Source organism: Brachyhypopomus gauderio, chromosome 17 (genome assembly GCF_052324685.1).
Source record: "Brachyhypopomus gauderio isolate BG-103 chromosome 17, BGAUD_0.2, whole genome shotgun sequence".
Classification (NCBI taxonomy): Eukaryota; Metazoa; Chordata; class Actinopteri; order Gymnotiformes; family Hypopomidae; genus Brachyhypopomus; species Brachyhypopomus gauderio.
In genome coordinates this window covers 12,414,216-12,426,656 of record NC_135227.1, presented here as the reverse complement: position 1 = coordinate 12,426,656, position 12,441 = coordinate 12,414,216, and the positions used below count along the sequence as shown (strand labels likewise).

General features: G+C 46.5%; 1 protein-coding gene across 2 annotated transcripts in view; it reads left to right on the top strand.

The window, feature by feature from the left end:
* dync1h1 (dynein, cytoplasmic 1, heavy chain 1) overlaps positions 1-12,441 on the top strand; it is a 30,000-nt gene that overhangs the window by 2,492 nt on the left and 15,067 nt on the right. For both annotated transcript variants that reach the window (XM_076977647.1, XM_076977646.1), the window contains exons 5-38: positions 266-452; positions 550-821; positions 913-1,140; positions 1,247-2,323; positions 2,660-2,839; positions 2,949-3,098; positions 3,225-3,371; positions 3,474-3,614; positions 3,710-3,886; positions 4,003-4,113; positions 4,204-4,323; positions 4,401-4,640; positions 4,750-4,905; positions 5,030-5,143; positions 5,222-5,332; positions 5,442-5,651; positions 5,749-5,895; positions 6,011-6,177; positions 6,300-6,473; positions 6,557-6,722; positions 6,849-7,037; positions 7,127-7,321; positions 7,658-7,940; positions 8,018-8,118; positions 8,268-8,427; positions 8,595-8,835; positions 9,049-9,232; positions 9,410-9,622; positions 10,048-10,286; positions 10,438-10,594; positions 10,815-11,042; positions 11,256-11,486; positions 11,785-11,925; positions 12,131-12,364. In XM_076977647.1, coding sequence (XP_076833762.1) covers positions 266-452; positions 550-821; positions 913-1,140; positions 1,247-2,323; positions 2,660-2,839; positions 2,949-3,098; positions 3,225-3,371; positions 3,474-3,614; positions 3,710-3,886; positions 4,003-4,113; positions 4,204-4,323; positions 4,401-4,640; positions 4,750-4,905; positions 5,030-5,143; positions 5,222-5,332; positions 5,442-5,651; positions 5,749-5,895; positions 6,011-6,177; positions 6,300-6,473; positions 6,557-6,722; positions 6,849-7,037; positions 7,127-7,321; positions 7,658-7,940; positions 8,018-8,118; positions 8,268-8,427; positions 8,595-8,835; positions 9,049-9,232; positions 9,410-9,622; positions 10,048-10,286; positions 10,438-10,594; positions 10,815-11,042; positions 11,256-11,486; positions 11,785-11,925; positions 12,131-12,364 — 7,071 coding nt within the window. The remainder of the gene's footprint in view (positions 1-265; positions 453-549; positions 822-912; positions 1,141-1,246; positions 2,324-2,659; positions 2,840-2,948; positions 3,099-3,224; positions 3,372-3,473; positions 3,615-3,709; positions 3,887-4,002; positions 4,114-4,203; positions 4,324-4,400; positions 4,641-4,749; positions 4,906-5,029; positions 5,144-5,221; positions 5,333-5,441; positions 5,652-5,748; positions 5,896-6,010; positions 6,178-6,299; positions 6,474-6,556; positions 6,723-6,848; positions 7,038-7,126; positions 7,322-7,657; positions 7,941-8,017; positions 8,119-8,267; positions 8,428-8,594; positions 8,836-9,048; positions 9,233-9,409; positions 9,623-10,047; positions 10,287-10,437; positions 10,595-10,814; positions 11,043-11,255; positions 11,487-11,784; positions 11,926-12,130; positions 12,365-12,441) is intronic.

Sequence of the window (12,441 nt, the reverse complement as noted above, 5' to 3'; positions counted from 1 at the left end):
GTGAATCAGATCAGGGGCGATTTTAGGATCTGGTCTTTAGGGGTGCCCAGCCCCCAGTGCTCACAGAGGCACAATACCAAAGTATTGCGCAGGTGCAGAGCAAGTTTTTTGCATAATATAATATTAAAAAAATGTGTTGAGCCAGGGGGTGCTGAGCAACCTCACGGTGGTGCTCTAGCACCACTAAAAATACCCTAGCATCGCCCCTGAATCAGATTATCTAAAGTGCATGTCTGTGAATGATTTCTTACTGTTTTTCTTGTAGGTGACGAAACTGGACAGAGACCCTGCGTCTGGCACAGCTCTCCAGGAAATCAGTTTCTGGCTCAACCTTGAACGTGCTCTCAATCGCATTCAGGAAAAAAGGGAGAGTCCAGAGGTTCTGCTCACCTTGGACATTCTTAAACACGGCAAACGATTTCATGCCACAGTCAGCTTCGACACAGATACCGGTGAGAGAACCTCTGTATAACTGTTAGTTTTGCTGTAATTTTTTTTTGTTTGTTTGTTTTCATTTGTACCATGTTATTCTTCGTGGCTTTATCTCAGGTCTGAAACAGGCTGTGGAGACAGTGAATGACTACAACCCTCTGATGAAGGACTTTCCACTCAACGATCTCTTATCAGCCACCGAGCTGGATAAAATTCGTCAGGCCCTAGTGGCCATCTTTACACATCTCCGCAAGATCCGAAACACCAAATATCCCATTCAGCGGGCCCTGCGCTTGGTTGAGGCCATTTCCCGTGACCTTAGTTCACAGCTCCTCAAAGTGCTGGGCACCCGCAAGCTAATGCATGTTGCCTATGAGGAATTTGAGAAGGTACCAAATGCCAGTAGAACAGCTGTTGACCTTTTGCAGATATTGTTTCCTGTTTGTGCCTGTTGGTAAACTCCTCTTCCTCTTTTACCAGGTAATGGTGGCTTGCTTTGAGGTGTTCCAGACATGGGAGGATGAGTATGAGAAACTGCAGGTGCTCTTGAGGGACATTGTGAAGAGGAAGAGGGAGGAAAATCTCAAGATGGTCTGGCGTCTAAGCCCTGCTCACCGAAAGCTGCAGGCCCGTTTGGATCACATGAGGCGGTTCAGGAGACAGCACGAACAGCTGAGAGCCGTCATTGTCCGTGTGCTCAGACCTCAGGTACTTCAGTTTTGCACTTTTCCTTTGACTGCAAAATATTCCGTAACTTGTTGGTTGGCCTGCAGTCTTATTTCTTCGTCCATTGTTCTCTGTGTGCTGTTTAAAGGTTTCTGCAGTGCCTCAGCATGGCCAGGGTGAGACCGTAGAGACCCCTGACATTAAAGTGACTGAAGTCCTCTTTGATGCTGCTGATGCTAATGCCATTGAAGAAGTTAACCTGGCCTATGAGAACGTGAAGGAGGTAGACGGTTTGGATGTGTCCAAGGAGGGAATGGAGGCCTGGGAAGCTGCAATGAAGCGATACGATGAACGCATTGACCGTGTTGAGACTCGTATCACGGCCCGCCTGCGTGACCAACTTGGCACCGCCAAGAACGCCAATGAGATGTTCCGCATTTTCTCACGCTTTAATGCTCTCTTTGTGCGTCCACATATCCGGGGAGCCATTCGCGAATACCAAACCCAACTTATCCAGCGTGTGAAGGACGACATTGAGTCCTTGCACGACAAGTTCAAAGTGCAGTACCCTCAGAGTCAGTCTTGTAAGATGAGTCACGTGCGTGACCTGCCCCCTGTCTCTGGCTCCATAATCTGGGCTAAGCAGATTGACCGACAGTTGACGGCCTACATGAAGCGTGTGGAAGATGTTCTTGGGAAAGGTTGGGAGAATCATGTGGAGGGACTTAAGCTGAAGCAAGACGGAGACAGCTTTCGAGCCAAGCTCAACACCCAGGAGATCTTTGATGACTGGGCACGCAAAGTGCAGCAGCGTAACCTTGGTGTGTCGGGCCGTATCTTCACCATTGAAAGCAGCCGTGCCCGTGGGCGTACAGGGACCATGCTGAAACTCAAAGTCAACTTTTTGCCAGAGATCATCACTCTGTCCAAGGAAGTTCGTAACTTAAAATGGCTTAGCTTCCGTGTGCCCTTGGCCATCGTAAACAAAGCACACCAGGCCAACCAACTCTACCCCTTTGCCATTTCACTCATTGAGAGCGTGCGCACCTACGAACGCACTTGTGAAAAGGTGGAGGAGAGAATCTCAATTTCACCTTTGGTAGCTGGTTTGAAGAAAGAAGTTCAGGCTCTGATCACAGAAGGCATTGCTCTAGTCTGGGAATCCTACAAACTGGACCCCTATGTTCAGCGCCTGGCTGAAACCGTCTTTAACTTCCAAGAGAAGGTTTGTTCCGTTCCACAATTGATTATAACACTACATTGAAGGAATACTCTTAGTATGGCACATTTAAACATTTTATTCAGCATTCAGAGTAGTTTAAAATGGCTTTTGGAAGCGTTTTTGTTTTAAGCTGGTTTTAGATTTACTGATGGAGCTAAAACATTTACCTCTTACAAGGCTAAGTTCTAAGACGCACATTTAGCATCAAAATCATCAAAAAGACAAAATACCAAAATCAAGCCAATTTCACCAACACTAAAACTATAAGTGCCAAGTAATGCATATGGTGTTTAAGTTTAAGGTTAGAGCAAAAGGCTAAACTATTGTTTTTGTCTGCAGGTGGATGACCTTCTGCTGATTGAAGAGAAAATTGACTTGGAGGTTCGTTCTCTTGAGACTTGTATGTATGAACATAAGACCTTCTCAGAGATCCTCAACCGCATCCAAAAGGCTGTTGATGACCTGAATCTGCATTCTTATTCAAATCTGCCCATCTGGGTTAACAAACTGGACATTGAGGTAAGTTTCACGTAAAGTGTGAGAAAATGTACAAATGCTCCAGTATTTATGTGACTGACGGTTTTCACTGTGAGTTACTTTTTCTTCGCCATTTATACTTATCCTCTAGATCGAACGCATTCTTGGAGTTCGCCTGCAAGCTGGCCTCAGGGCTTGGACACAAGTCCTTAGAGGACAGATGGATGACAAGGCTGATGTGGACATGGACACTGAAGCACCACAAGTCAGCCACAAGCCTGGAGGAGAGCCCAAAATCAAGGTGAGGTTACAGAATTTAGAGCAATGTTCACATCTTTGGTCTTACTTGAAGTGCAATGCCCATCATATAATGTGCTGTAACATATCATCACCCTAGCATGTATCTGCCATTTTCTGTCTCATTCAGAATGTGGTCCACGAGTTGAGGATTACAAACCAAGTCATCTATTTGAATCCACCAATTGAAGATTGCCGCTATAAGCTCTACCAGGAAATGTTTTCCTGGAAAATGGTCATTCTCTCTCTACCAAGGATACAGAGTCAAAGATACCAGGTCAGTAGAAATATAATTTCCCCCCCAGTTTTTGAATTGTATATTGATTAGATTTTGCCTTGTGAAGTGTATAAAATGACTTGACCTTTCACCTGTTAACAGGTCGGTGTCCATTACGAACTGTCTGAGGAGGAGAAGTTTTACAGGAATGCTCTAACAAGAATGCCTGACGGACCAGCAGGTCTGGAAGAGGCATACAATGCAGTCAAGGAAAATGTCTCTGAGGTTGAGAAGTACGTCAAGGTAATGGTCCTCTTTCTCATCAGACCCATGAGGATTAGTGTTTTGTATGTCTCAACAAAGATGGATGTTTAAAATATTTTGGCATCTTTTTTAAGGTTTGGCTGCAGTACCAGTGTTTGTGGGACATGCAGCCTGAGAACATCTATAATCGCCTGGGTGAAGACCTCACCAAGTGGCAGGCTCTGCTAGTGCAGATCCGCAAGGCTAGAGGAACCTTTGACAATGCTGAAACCAGAAAGGAGTTTGGTCCAGTGATAATAGATTATGGCAAGGTAAAAATGCTCAAAACTGCCGTATGTTTTTAATTTTAGACCTGCAGTGTTTTACTTTACTGTCAACACGTTTACCAATACTGCTTTATTCATTTAATTACCCCTTAACAACACAGGTCCAGTCAAAGGTTAACCTGAAGTATGATTCCTGGCACAAGGAAGTGCTCAGCAAGTTTGGACAGATGCTAGGCAACAACATGCAGGATTTCCACTCCCAAATCTCCAAGGTATATAAATGAGTCTCAGTACTCTGAGGACTTTAATTTTGATTATCTTGTTTACAGTTCTTTATCCATTCGTTTTAATGTTCTGTTCAGTCTCGCCAAGAGCTGGAGCAACATTCAGTGGACACAGCCAGCACTTCTGATGCTGTGACATTCATAACTTACGTACAGGCCCTCAAACGTAAGATCAAGCAGTTTGAAAAGCAAGTTGATGTAAGTATAATCATATCTGACTTTATGCACATTTCTGATACATTAGCACAGATACTGATTTCTGTTGTGCTTTTTAGCTCTTCCGCAATGGTCAGCGTCTTCTGGAGAAGCAACGCTTCCAGTTCCCTCCGTCTTGGCTTTACATTGACAACATAGAAGGAGAATGGGGTGCCTTCAGCGACATCATGAAGCGCAAGGACACTGCCATACAGCAGCAAGTGGCCAACCTGCAGATGAAGATTGTCCAGGAAGACCGTGCTGTAGAGAATCGCACCTCAGATCTGCTCACAGATTGGGAAAAGACCAAACCAGTGGCTGTGAGTTCATTCAGAATTTTGCAGGGATGTTAAAACTTAGAAAATTAATAATAATGCAGAATTAAAAGAAGCTCAATCAAGGTTTTTGCTTTTTCTTTCTTAATTTTAGGGAAGCCTTCGCCCTGAAGAAGCCCTCCAGTCCCTCACCATATACGAAGGAAAGTTTGGGCGGCTGAAGGACGACCGAGAGAAATGTGCCAAAGCCAAGGAAGCCCTGGAGCTGACGGACACTGGCCTGCTGAGTGGCAGCGAGGAGAGGGTGCAGGTGGGCTCCATGTCCATCAGCGGCCTTCTGCTGGGTCTGCTCCTGCAAGCTGTGCATCCTGTGGAAGGTGGTCGTGAATTGCTTTTAAGTGTTCACTGAAATGTAATTCCATGTTGTTCTGTAGGTTGCACTAGAGGAGCTGCAGGATCTAAAGGGCGTATGGTCCGAGCTCTCCAAGGTGTGGGAACAGATCGATCAAATGAAAGAACAACCTTGGGTGTCTGTGCAGCCACGTAAGGTAAGACAGAACGATTGTCATGAGTTTCATATAAGCTGCCTTACATTTCTCTTGCTTATGAATACTTTCTCTTTTTAGCTCCGACAAAGTTTAGATGCCCTCTTGAACCAGCTGAAGAACTTCCCTGCACGTCTGCGACAGTATGCCTCCTACGAATATGTACAGAGGCTGCTCAAAGGCTATATGAAGGCTAGTAGCTACCCACTGTTCTATTAATTGAATTAAGTAGTAGCAAAAGTATATATGACATCTTGGTTGTAGATGTTTTCTAAGTGTAGGTTTATTTTGGAATTCACAGGTGAACATGTTGGTGATTGAACTGAAGTCTGAAGCTCTGAAGGACCGTCACTGGAAGCAGCTGATGAAGCGCCTGCATGTGAACTGGGTGCTGTCAGAACTGACTCTCGGGCAGATCTGGGACGTGGACCTGCAGAAGAATGAAATGGTGGTGAAGGATGTCCTGCTGGTGGCTCAGGGGGAGATGGCCCTTGAAGAGTTCCTCAAACAGGTTCAGCTTATTTTTTAATTTTTTAATTTTTTTCATGCTGAACTGTGACCGTGCTTGTTTTTGCAATGTGTTTACGTTTTTTCTCTGTGCTTCTTAGATTCGAGAAGTGTGGAACTCGTATGAGCTTGACCTGGTCAACTATCAGAACAAGTGCCGACTGATTCGTGGATGGGATGACCTGTTTAACAAAGTCAAGGAGCACATCAACAGTGTCTCTGCCATGAAGCTGTCTCCATACTACAAGGTAGGACACTTACGGTTTTATATGTTCGCAGGGATCATGGAATTTGGCATGAAAGGAAAGGGGAATGTAGGAGAAATGTGTATGAACTGGCCTCTCTAACTTCTGTTCTCTAAAGGTGTTTGAAGAGGATGCCCTGAGCTGGGAAGACAAACTGAACCGCATCATGGCTTTGTTTGATGTCTGGATAGACGTACAAAGGCGCTGGGTCTACCTGGAGGGCATTTTCACTGGCAGTGCAGACATCAAACATCTTCTGCCTGTGGAGACACAACGTTTTCAGAGGTGAAGAAATGTCTTTTTTTTTTAATGAGAACAAACAAACAAAAAAAATCTCACAGATGTCACAGTTGATTTTGTATTAAAAAAGTGGTTGTTCTGAACTTTTTGGATGCTTATTTTTGCAGTATTAGCACAGAGTTCCTGGCTCTGATGAAGAAGGTGACCAAGTCACCTCTAGTCATGGATGTCTTGAACATCCAGGGAGTTCAGAGATCACTGGAGAGGCTGGCAGACCTACTTGGAAAGATCCAGAAGGCTTTGGGAGAATATCTGGAGAGAGAGCGCTCATCCTTCCCTAGGTTCGGTGACCTTTTCGGCTTTGTATTTTGATTTTGCCAAGAGCCTTTCAGATTCATGTGATCTAACTAAGCTGTTTCTCCAGGTTTTACTTTGTTGGTGATGAGGACCTGCTGGAGATCATTGGCAACAGCAAGAATGTGGCCAAACTGCAAAAGCACTTCAAGAAGATGTTTGCTGGTGTGTCCAGCATCCTCTTGAATGAAGACAACAGTGAGGTCTTGGGCATCTCTTCCCGTGAGGGAGAGGAGGTAAAATGGCTGAAACTCACGATTTGATTTGATTTTACATGATGGACATAAACAGGAAAAACATCAAATACATAATCTCCCAGGCATTAAACAGTGTAATTAATTCATTTACTATGTTCTTTGTAGGTTCTGTACAAGACACCAGTGTCCATCACGGAACACCCAAAGATTAACGAGTGGCTCACCCTGGTGGAGAAGGAGATGCGGGTCACACTGGCCAAATTACTGGCAGAGTCGGTCACTGAAGTGGGAGCCTTCAACAAAGGCACCGGCATTGACCTTGGAACATACATCAACTGGATTGATAGATACCAGGTAACTGCATACTAAAATAAAATCTTTTAATGTACTCAGTTAATGTTTTGGTTTGGATGACCTTACAAATGATTTTTCCCCAACCACAGGCCCAGCTGGTGGTTCTGTCCGCTCAGATCGACTGGTCTGAGAATGTGGAGAATGCTCTGACCACAATCTCAGGTGGGGAGAACATGGCTCCTCTGCAGGGTGTGCTGACCAACGTAGAGGCCACACTGAACTTGCTTGCCGACACTGTGCTGATGGAGCAGCCACCTATACGTAGGAAGAAGCTTGAACATCTGGTGAGTGCTGGTTTTACTCCCCAAAAATATTAGTAAAATCTGTTAAACCGTGTGTGTGTGTGTGTGTGTGTGTGTGTGTGTGTGTGTGTGTGTGTGTGTGTGTGTGTGTGTGTGTGTGTGTGTGTGTGTGTGTGTGTGTGTGTGTGTGTGTGTGTGTGTGTGTGTGTGTGTGTGTGTGTGTGTGTGTGTGTGTGTGTGTGTGTGTGTGTGTGCACTTTGATTTGCTAGTAATACTGGATATGCAAAGTACTTTACTTAAGTCAGCGCAGTCCAACATTTTTTAAATAAATGCAATTTAAAGTGACTAAAATCCCTCTTTGCGTTTTCTCTGTTTAGATCACTGAGCTGGTCCACCAGAGGGATGTGACCAGGACCCTCATCAAGAACAAGATCGACAACCCCAAGTCCTTTGAGTGGTTGAGTCAGATGCGCTTCTACTTTGACCCCAAGCAGACGGACGTGCTGCAGCAGCTCTCCATCCAGATGGCCAATGCCAAGTTCAACTATGGCTTTGAGTACCTGGGTGTGCAGGAGAAGCTGGTGCAGACCCCCCTCACAGATCGCTGCTACCTCACCATGACCCAGGCGTTGGAGGCCCGACTGGGAGGATCTCCCTTCGGTCAGTGCATAACGGATATTTGGTGTTGCATAGTGTTTTTGGGACGAACGTCTGACCTTTTCCTTGCTGTTTACCAGGCCCGGCAGGAACAGGGAAGACTGAGTCCGTCAAAGCTCTCGGCCACCAGCTGGGACGCTTCGTTCTGGTCTTCAACTGTGATGAAACCTTTGACTTCCAGGTAATTGTTTCATTGTCACTGAAGTGGCACTTAAACAGGTTCAGCCGCTCAGGCCGACTCTTGACAATTCACTAAATTGTACCACATCCATGTCACGCAGGGCTTACCTGAGCAGAGTAACAAACCTGCCACGTCCTCTTCCCTTTCAGGCGATGGGCCGCATCTTTGTCGGCCTGTGCCAGGTGGGCGCCTGGGGGTGCTTTGACGAGTTCAACCGACTGGAGGAGAGAATGCTGTCAGCCGTCTCCCAGCAGGTTCAGTACATCCAGGTGGCCCTGAGGGAGCACAGCAACCCCAACCGAGATCGCAGTATGTACCTAGATCCTCACTATCCTGACACCAGAATTTTTGCTTTATTTGAAACTTTAAATGTCATAATTTCAACACGAAGCCAAAGAAATTTGGCTAAAATTAGGTGGGGGGGTTGTTTAGACATTACCAAAGTGGTGTGTAAACAAATACATTTGTTCTTTCAGGCATGCCAGTCACCACTGAGCTGCTGAACAAACAGGTGAAGGTGAGCCCCGAGATGGCCATCTTCATCACCATGAACCCTGGCTACGCCGGCCGCTCCAACCTGCCCGATAACCTGAAGAAGCTGTTCCGCAGCTTGGCCATGACCAAACCAGACCGCCAGCTCATCGCCCAGGTCATGCTGTACTCGCAGGGCTTCCGCACTGCTGAGACCCTCGCCAAAAAGATCGTCCCCTTTTTCAAGTAATGTTGGAAACCTTGAAGTTTTGTTTGATGCAGGAACATTTACATGTTAGCAGTGTTTTTGGATTGCTGTCTGGTTAAAGTTCTTTACGGGCATTCTGATGATGAATGTGTACTTTGGATCTTGGCCTTTTCACTAGAATGCAGTAGAGTAGCCTGGTGGACCTTGTGTACTTGTGAACTCAAGAAGTTGCCTGTGTGATTTTTGGCCAGGTTGTGCGATGAGCAACTCTCCTCACAGTCTCACTACGACTTTGGCCTCCGAGCTCTCAAGAGTGTCCTGATCAGTGCTGGAAATGTGAAGAGAGAGCGTATCCAGAAGATCAAACGTGAGAAGTGCGAGCGCGGAGAAGACGTGGATGAAAACGAGATTGCTGAGAACCTTCCTGAGCAAGAGGTAGTGATGAAACCATTAAAACATTAAACCTACCGGCTATTAGTAAGACTCGTCTGTCCGCTGCTGCTCCAGATTTATGACCATTAGAGTAAACTATGTTAAATTGTCAGTCTGTGGCAAAGAGACTCGATCGCATAAAGCTTGACCTGCCACTTATCTAGTCTGTCTGTGACCCAGATTCTGATCCAGAGTGTGTGTGAGACCATGGTTCCCAAGCTGGTGGCAGAAGACATCCCTCTGCTCTTCAGCCTGCTCTCCGACGTCTTCCCTGGTGTGCAATACATGCGTGGGGAGATGACCGCTCTGAGGGAGGAGCTCAAGAAGGTCTGTGCTGAGATGTATCTCACCTACGGAGACGGTGACGATGTTGGTAGCATGTGGGTGGAGAAGGTAAGGAGTGTGGTGGTTGTTGTTGTTGTTGTTGTTTTCCTTTTTTTTGGGGGGGGGGGGGGGTGATTTGTTGTTGGCTGAGTGTTACTTTTGAGATTTGAGATGTATTGCCAATATAGTGTTCCTAACAACATCAGGACAGGCAGTATTTTGCTAGTGAGGCCTTAACAAATGATGCTTTATTAACATACTGTAGGTTAATTTAAAAAAAAACACACATTCCCAAGATTTTCACTGAAATGTTATTTTCTTTTGGGCTGTGTTTAATGTATGGACTTTAAGGAAAAGCAGTATGGCCACAAAACAACTTTACAAAACTCAAAGAACAATAACTCCTCCCCCTCTCAGTCATTTTATTTGTATATAATGCTTATAAACCATGCTTATTATTTAAAAGCATAACAACCTCTGTGTTCTGCTCCCAGGTCCTTCAGCTGTACCAGATCACCCAGATCAACCATGGTCTGATGATGGTGGGCCCATCGGGCAGTGGGAAGACCATGGCCTGGCGTGTGTTGCTCAAAGCTCTGGAGAGGCTGGAGGGTGTGGAGGGGGTAGCACACATCATCGACCCCAAGGCCATCAGCAAGGACCACCTGTATGGAACACTGGACCCCAACACCCGTGAATGGACTGACGGCCTGTTCACTCACGTGCTCAGAAAGTGAGTTTGTCCTGCAGCAGTCCTCTGATAACCCATATAATGAAGCCCCTAAACGCATGACAATGGAGCAGCTTTCAGTTCAGTTTCAGCAGCTTCATATGTCTGACAAGACTGGTTCTGTCTACTAAAACATAGTTTTGCATTATTTTAGAATCATCGATAATGTCCGTGGGGAACTGCAGAAGAGGCAGTGGATCATCTTTGATGGCGACGTGGACCCTGAGTGGGTGGAGAACCTGAACTCTGTGCTGGACGACAACAAGCTACTGACCCTGCCCAACGGCGAACGTCTTAGTCTGCCACCCAATGTACATAGCACCCTGCCACAAACCATCCACTTGTTTTGAATGGCAGAATAGTTCGAGTACAAAACACTAACCACATTGGGCACATACTTAAAAAAAAATAATTGTTCTTTTGAACACACTGTCCATTACATCATGTGTAGTAGCTTGTGATCCTGATAATGGATGTAACTTCACGTTTCAGCAGTGATGTTTCAGCCGAAGCTATGCTTGTTCCATCCAGGTGCGTGTAATGTTTGAGGTCCAGGACCTGAAGTATGCCACCCTGGCCACCGTGTCCCGTTGTGGCATGGTGTGGTTCAGTGAGGACGTCCTCAGCACGGATATGATCTTCAGCAACTTCCTCTACCGCCTGCGCAGTATACCATTGGACGAGGGTGAGGATGAGGCTCAACGCATGCGCAAGGGTACAGAGGATGAGGGAGAGGAGGCAGCCTCCCCCATGCTACAGGTAATGGTACATTCCGTTTAAATCAGATAAGAGAACCCCTGGCAGCTGCATTTATGGTTGATGAAACCAAATCTGGATTCATGGACATGAGCCCAGCATGAAGCTTATGAAACCTTCACCAAAGTAACGTTCCAGCTGTAAATCAGAGCCATTCCCATGTCTTTTATGTGTACATTAAAAGTGTTTTTCTCCATCATTGGGGGGACCCAACAGATCCAGAGGGACGTGGCGGCCATCCTGCAACCCTACTTCACCTCCACTGGCCTGGTGATCAAGGCCCTGGAGCACGCCTCCAAGATGGAGCACATCATGGACTTCACACGGCTGCGGTGCCTGGGCTCACTCTTCTCCATGATGCACCAGGCCTGTCGCAACATAGCCCTCTACAACAACAACCACCCGGACTTCCCCATGCCCATCGACCAGTTGGAGAAGTACATACAGGTGGGTGTTTACCACTCCGTCACAACGTTATTTTTTGCAGCGTGCATCAGCTTCCTTTTGAAGAATTTAGATTTAATTAAGGCGGACTGTTAAGTCGATTGGTCACTCTAAGTTGCCCGTAGGTGTGAGTGCGTGCGTGTGTGTTGGCCATGCGGTGGACTGGCGTCCTGCCCTTGGTGTACCCTGCCTTCGCCCGGTTCGGATAATGGATGGATGGATAAGGCGGACTGAAGAAAAAAGTTGCTCTTTTTTGAGAGCGGGCATGACTGTTAGTCACTCCTTCTTTCAATCAATATAGAAATATCTGATCTACGCTGTGCTGTGGTCGTTCTCTGGCGATGGCAAGCTGAAGATGAGGGCGGAGCTTGGCGAATACATCCGCCGCATCACCACCGTGGTCCTCCCGTCTGCACCTAATGTGCCAATCATCGATTATGAGGTGATGAGCTTAAAACCTTCGTGTTTATACCTTACTAAATGTTGGTTTTTCTACCATGACTACATGTATAACTGCAGTGAACGAACCTTCTGGCCTGCTAGAAAGCAAACCGCTTCGACTGCTTTTTGATCTGATCGTTATCAGTGTTCAAGCTGCATTGGCTTAATGTGAACATCCAGGAAACATATTTTCCTTCTCCTTCAAGGTGTCCATCACGGGCGAGTGGCAGTCCTGGCAGGGCAAGGTGCCCCAGATCGAGGTGGAGACCCACAAGGTGGCTGCCCCAGACGTGGTGGTGCCCACACTGGATACAGTGCGGCACGAGGCTCTGCTCTACACCTGGCTGGCTGAGCACAAACCTCTGGTGCTGTGTGGCCCCCCAGGCTCAGGAAAAACCATGACCCTCTTCAGTGCCCTCCGTGCCCTGCCTGATATGGAGGTGAGTGCAGTCCACATCACTAATGTCCATATCATCAGTTAACCACAAAACAATTGTCCATTGGGGGAAAAAAATAA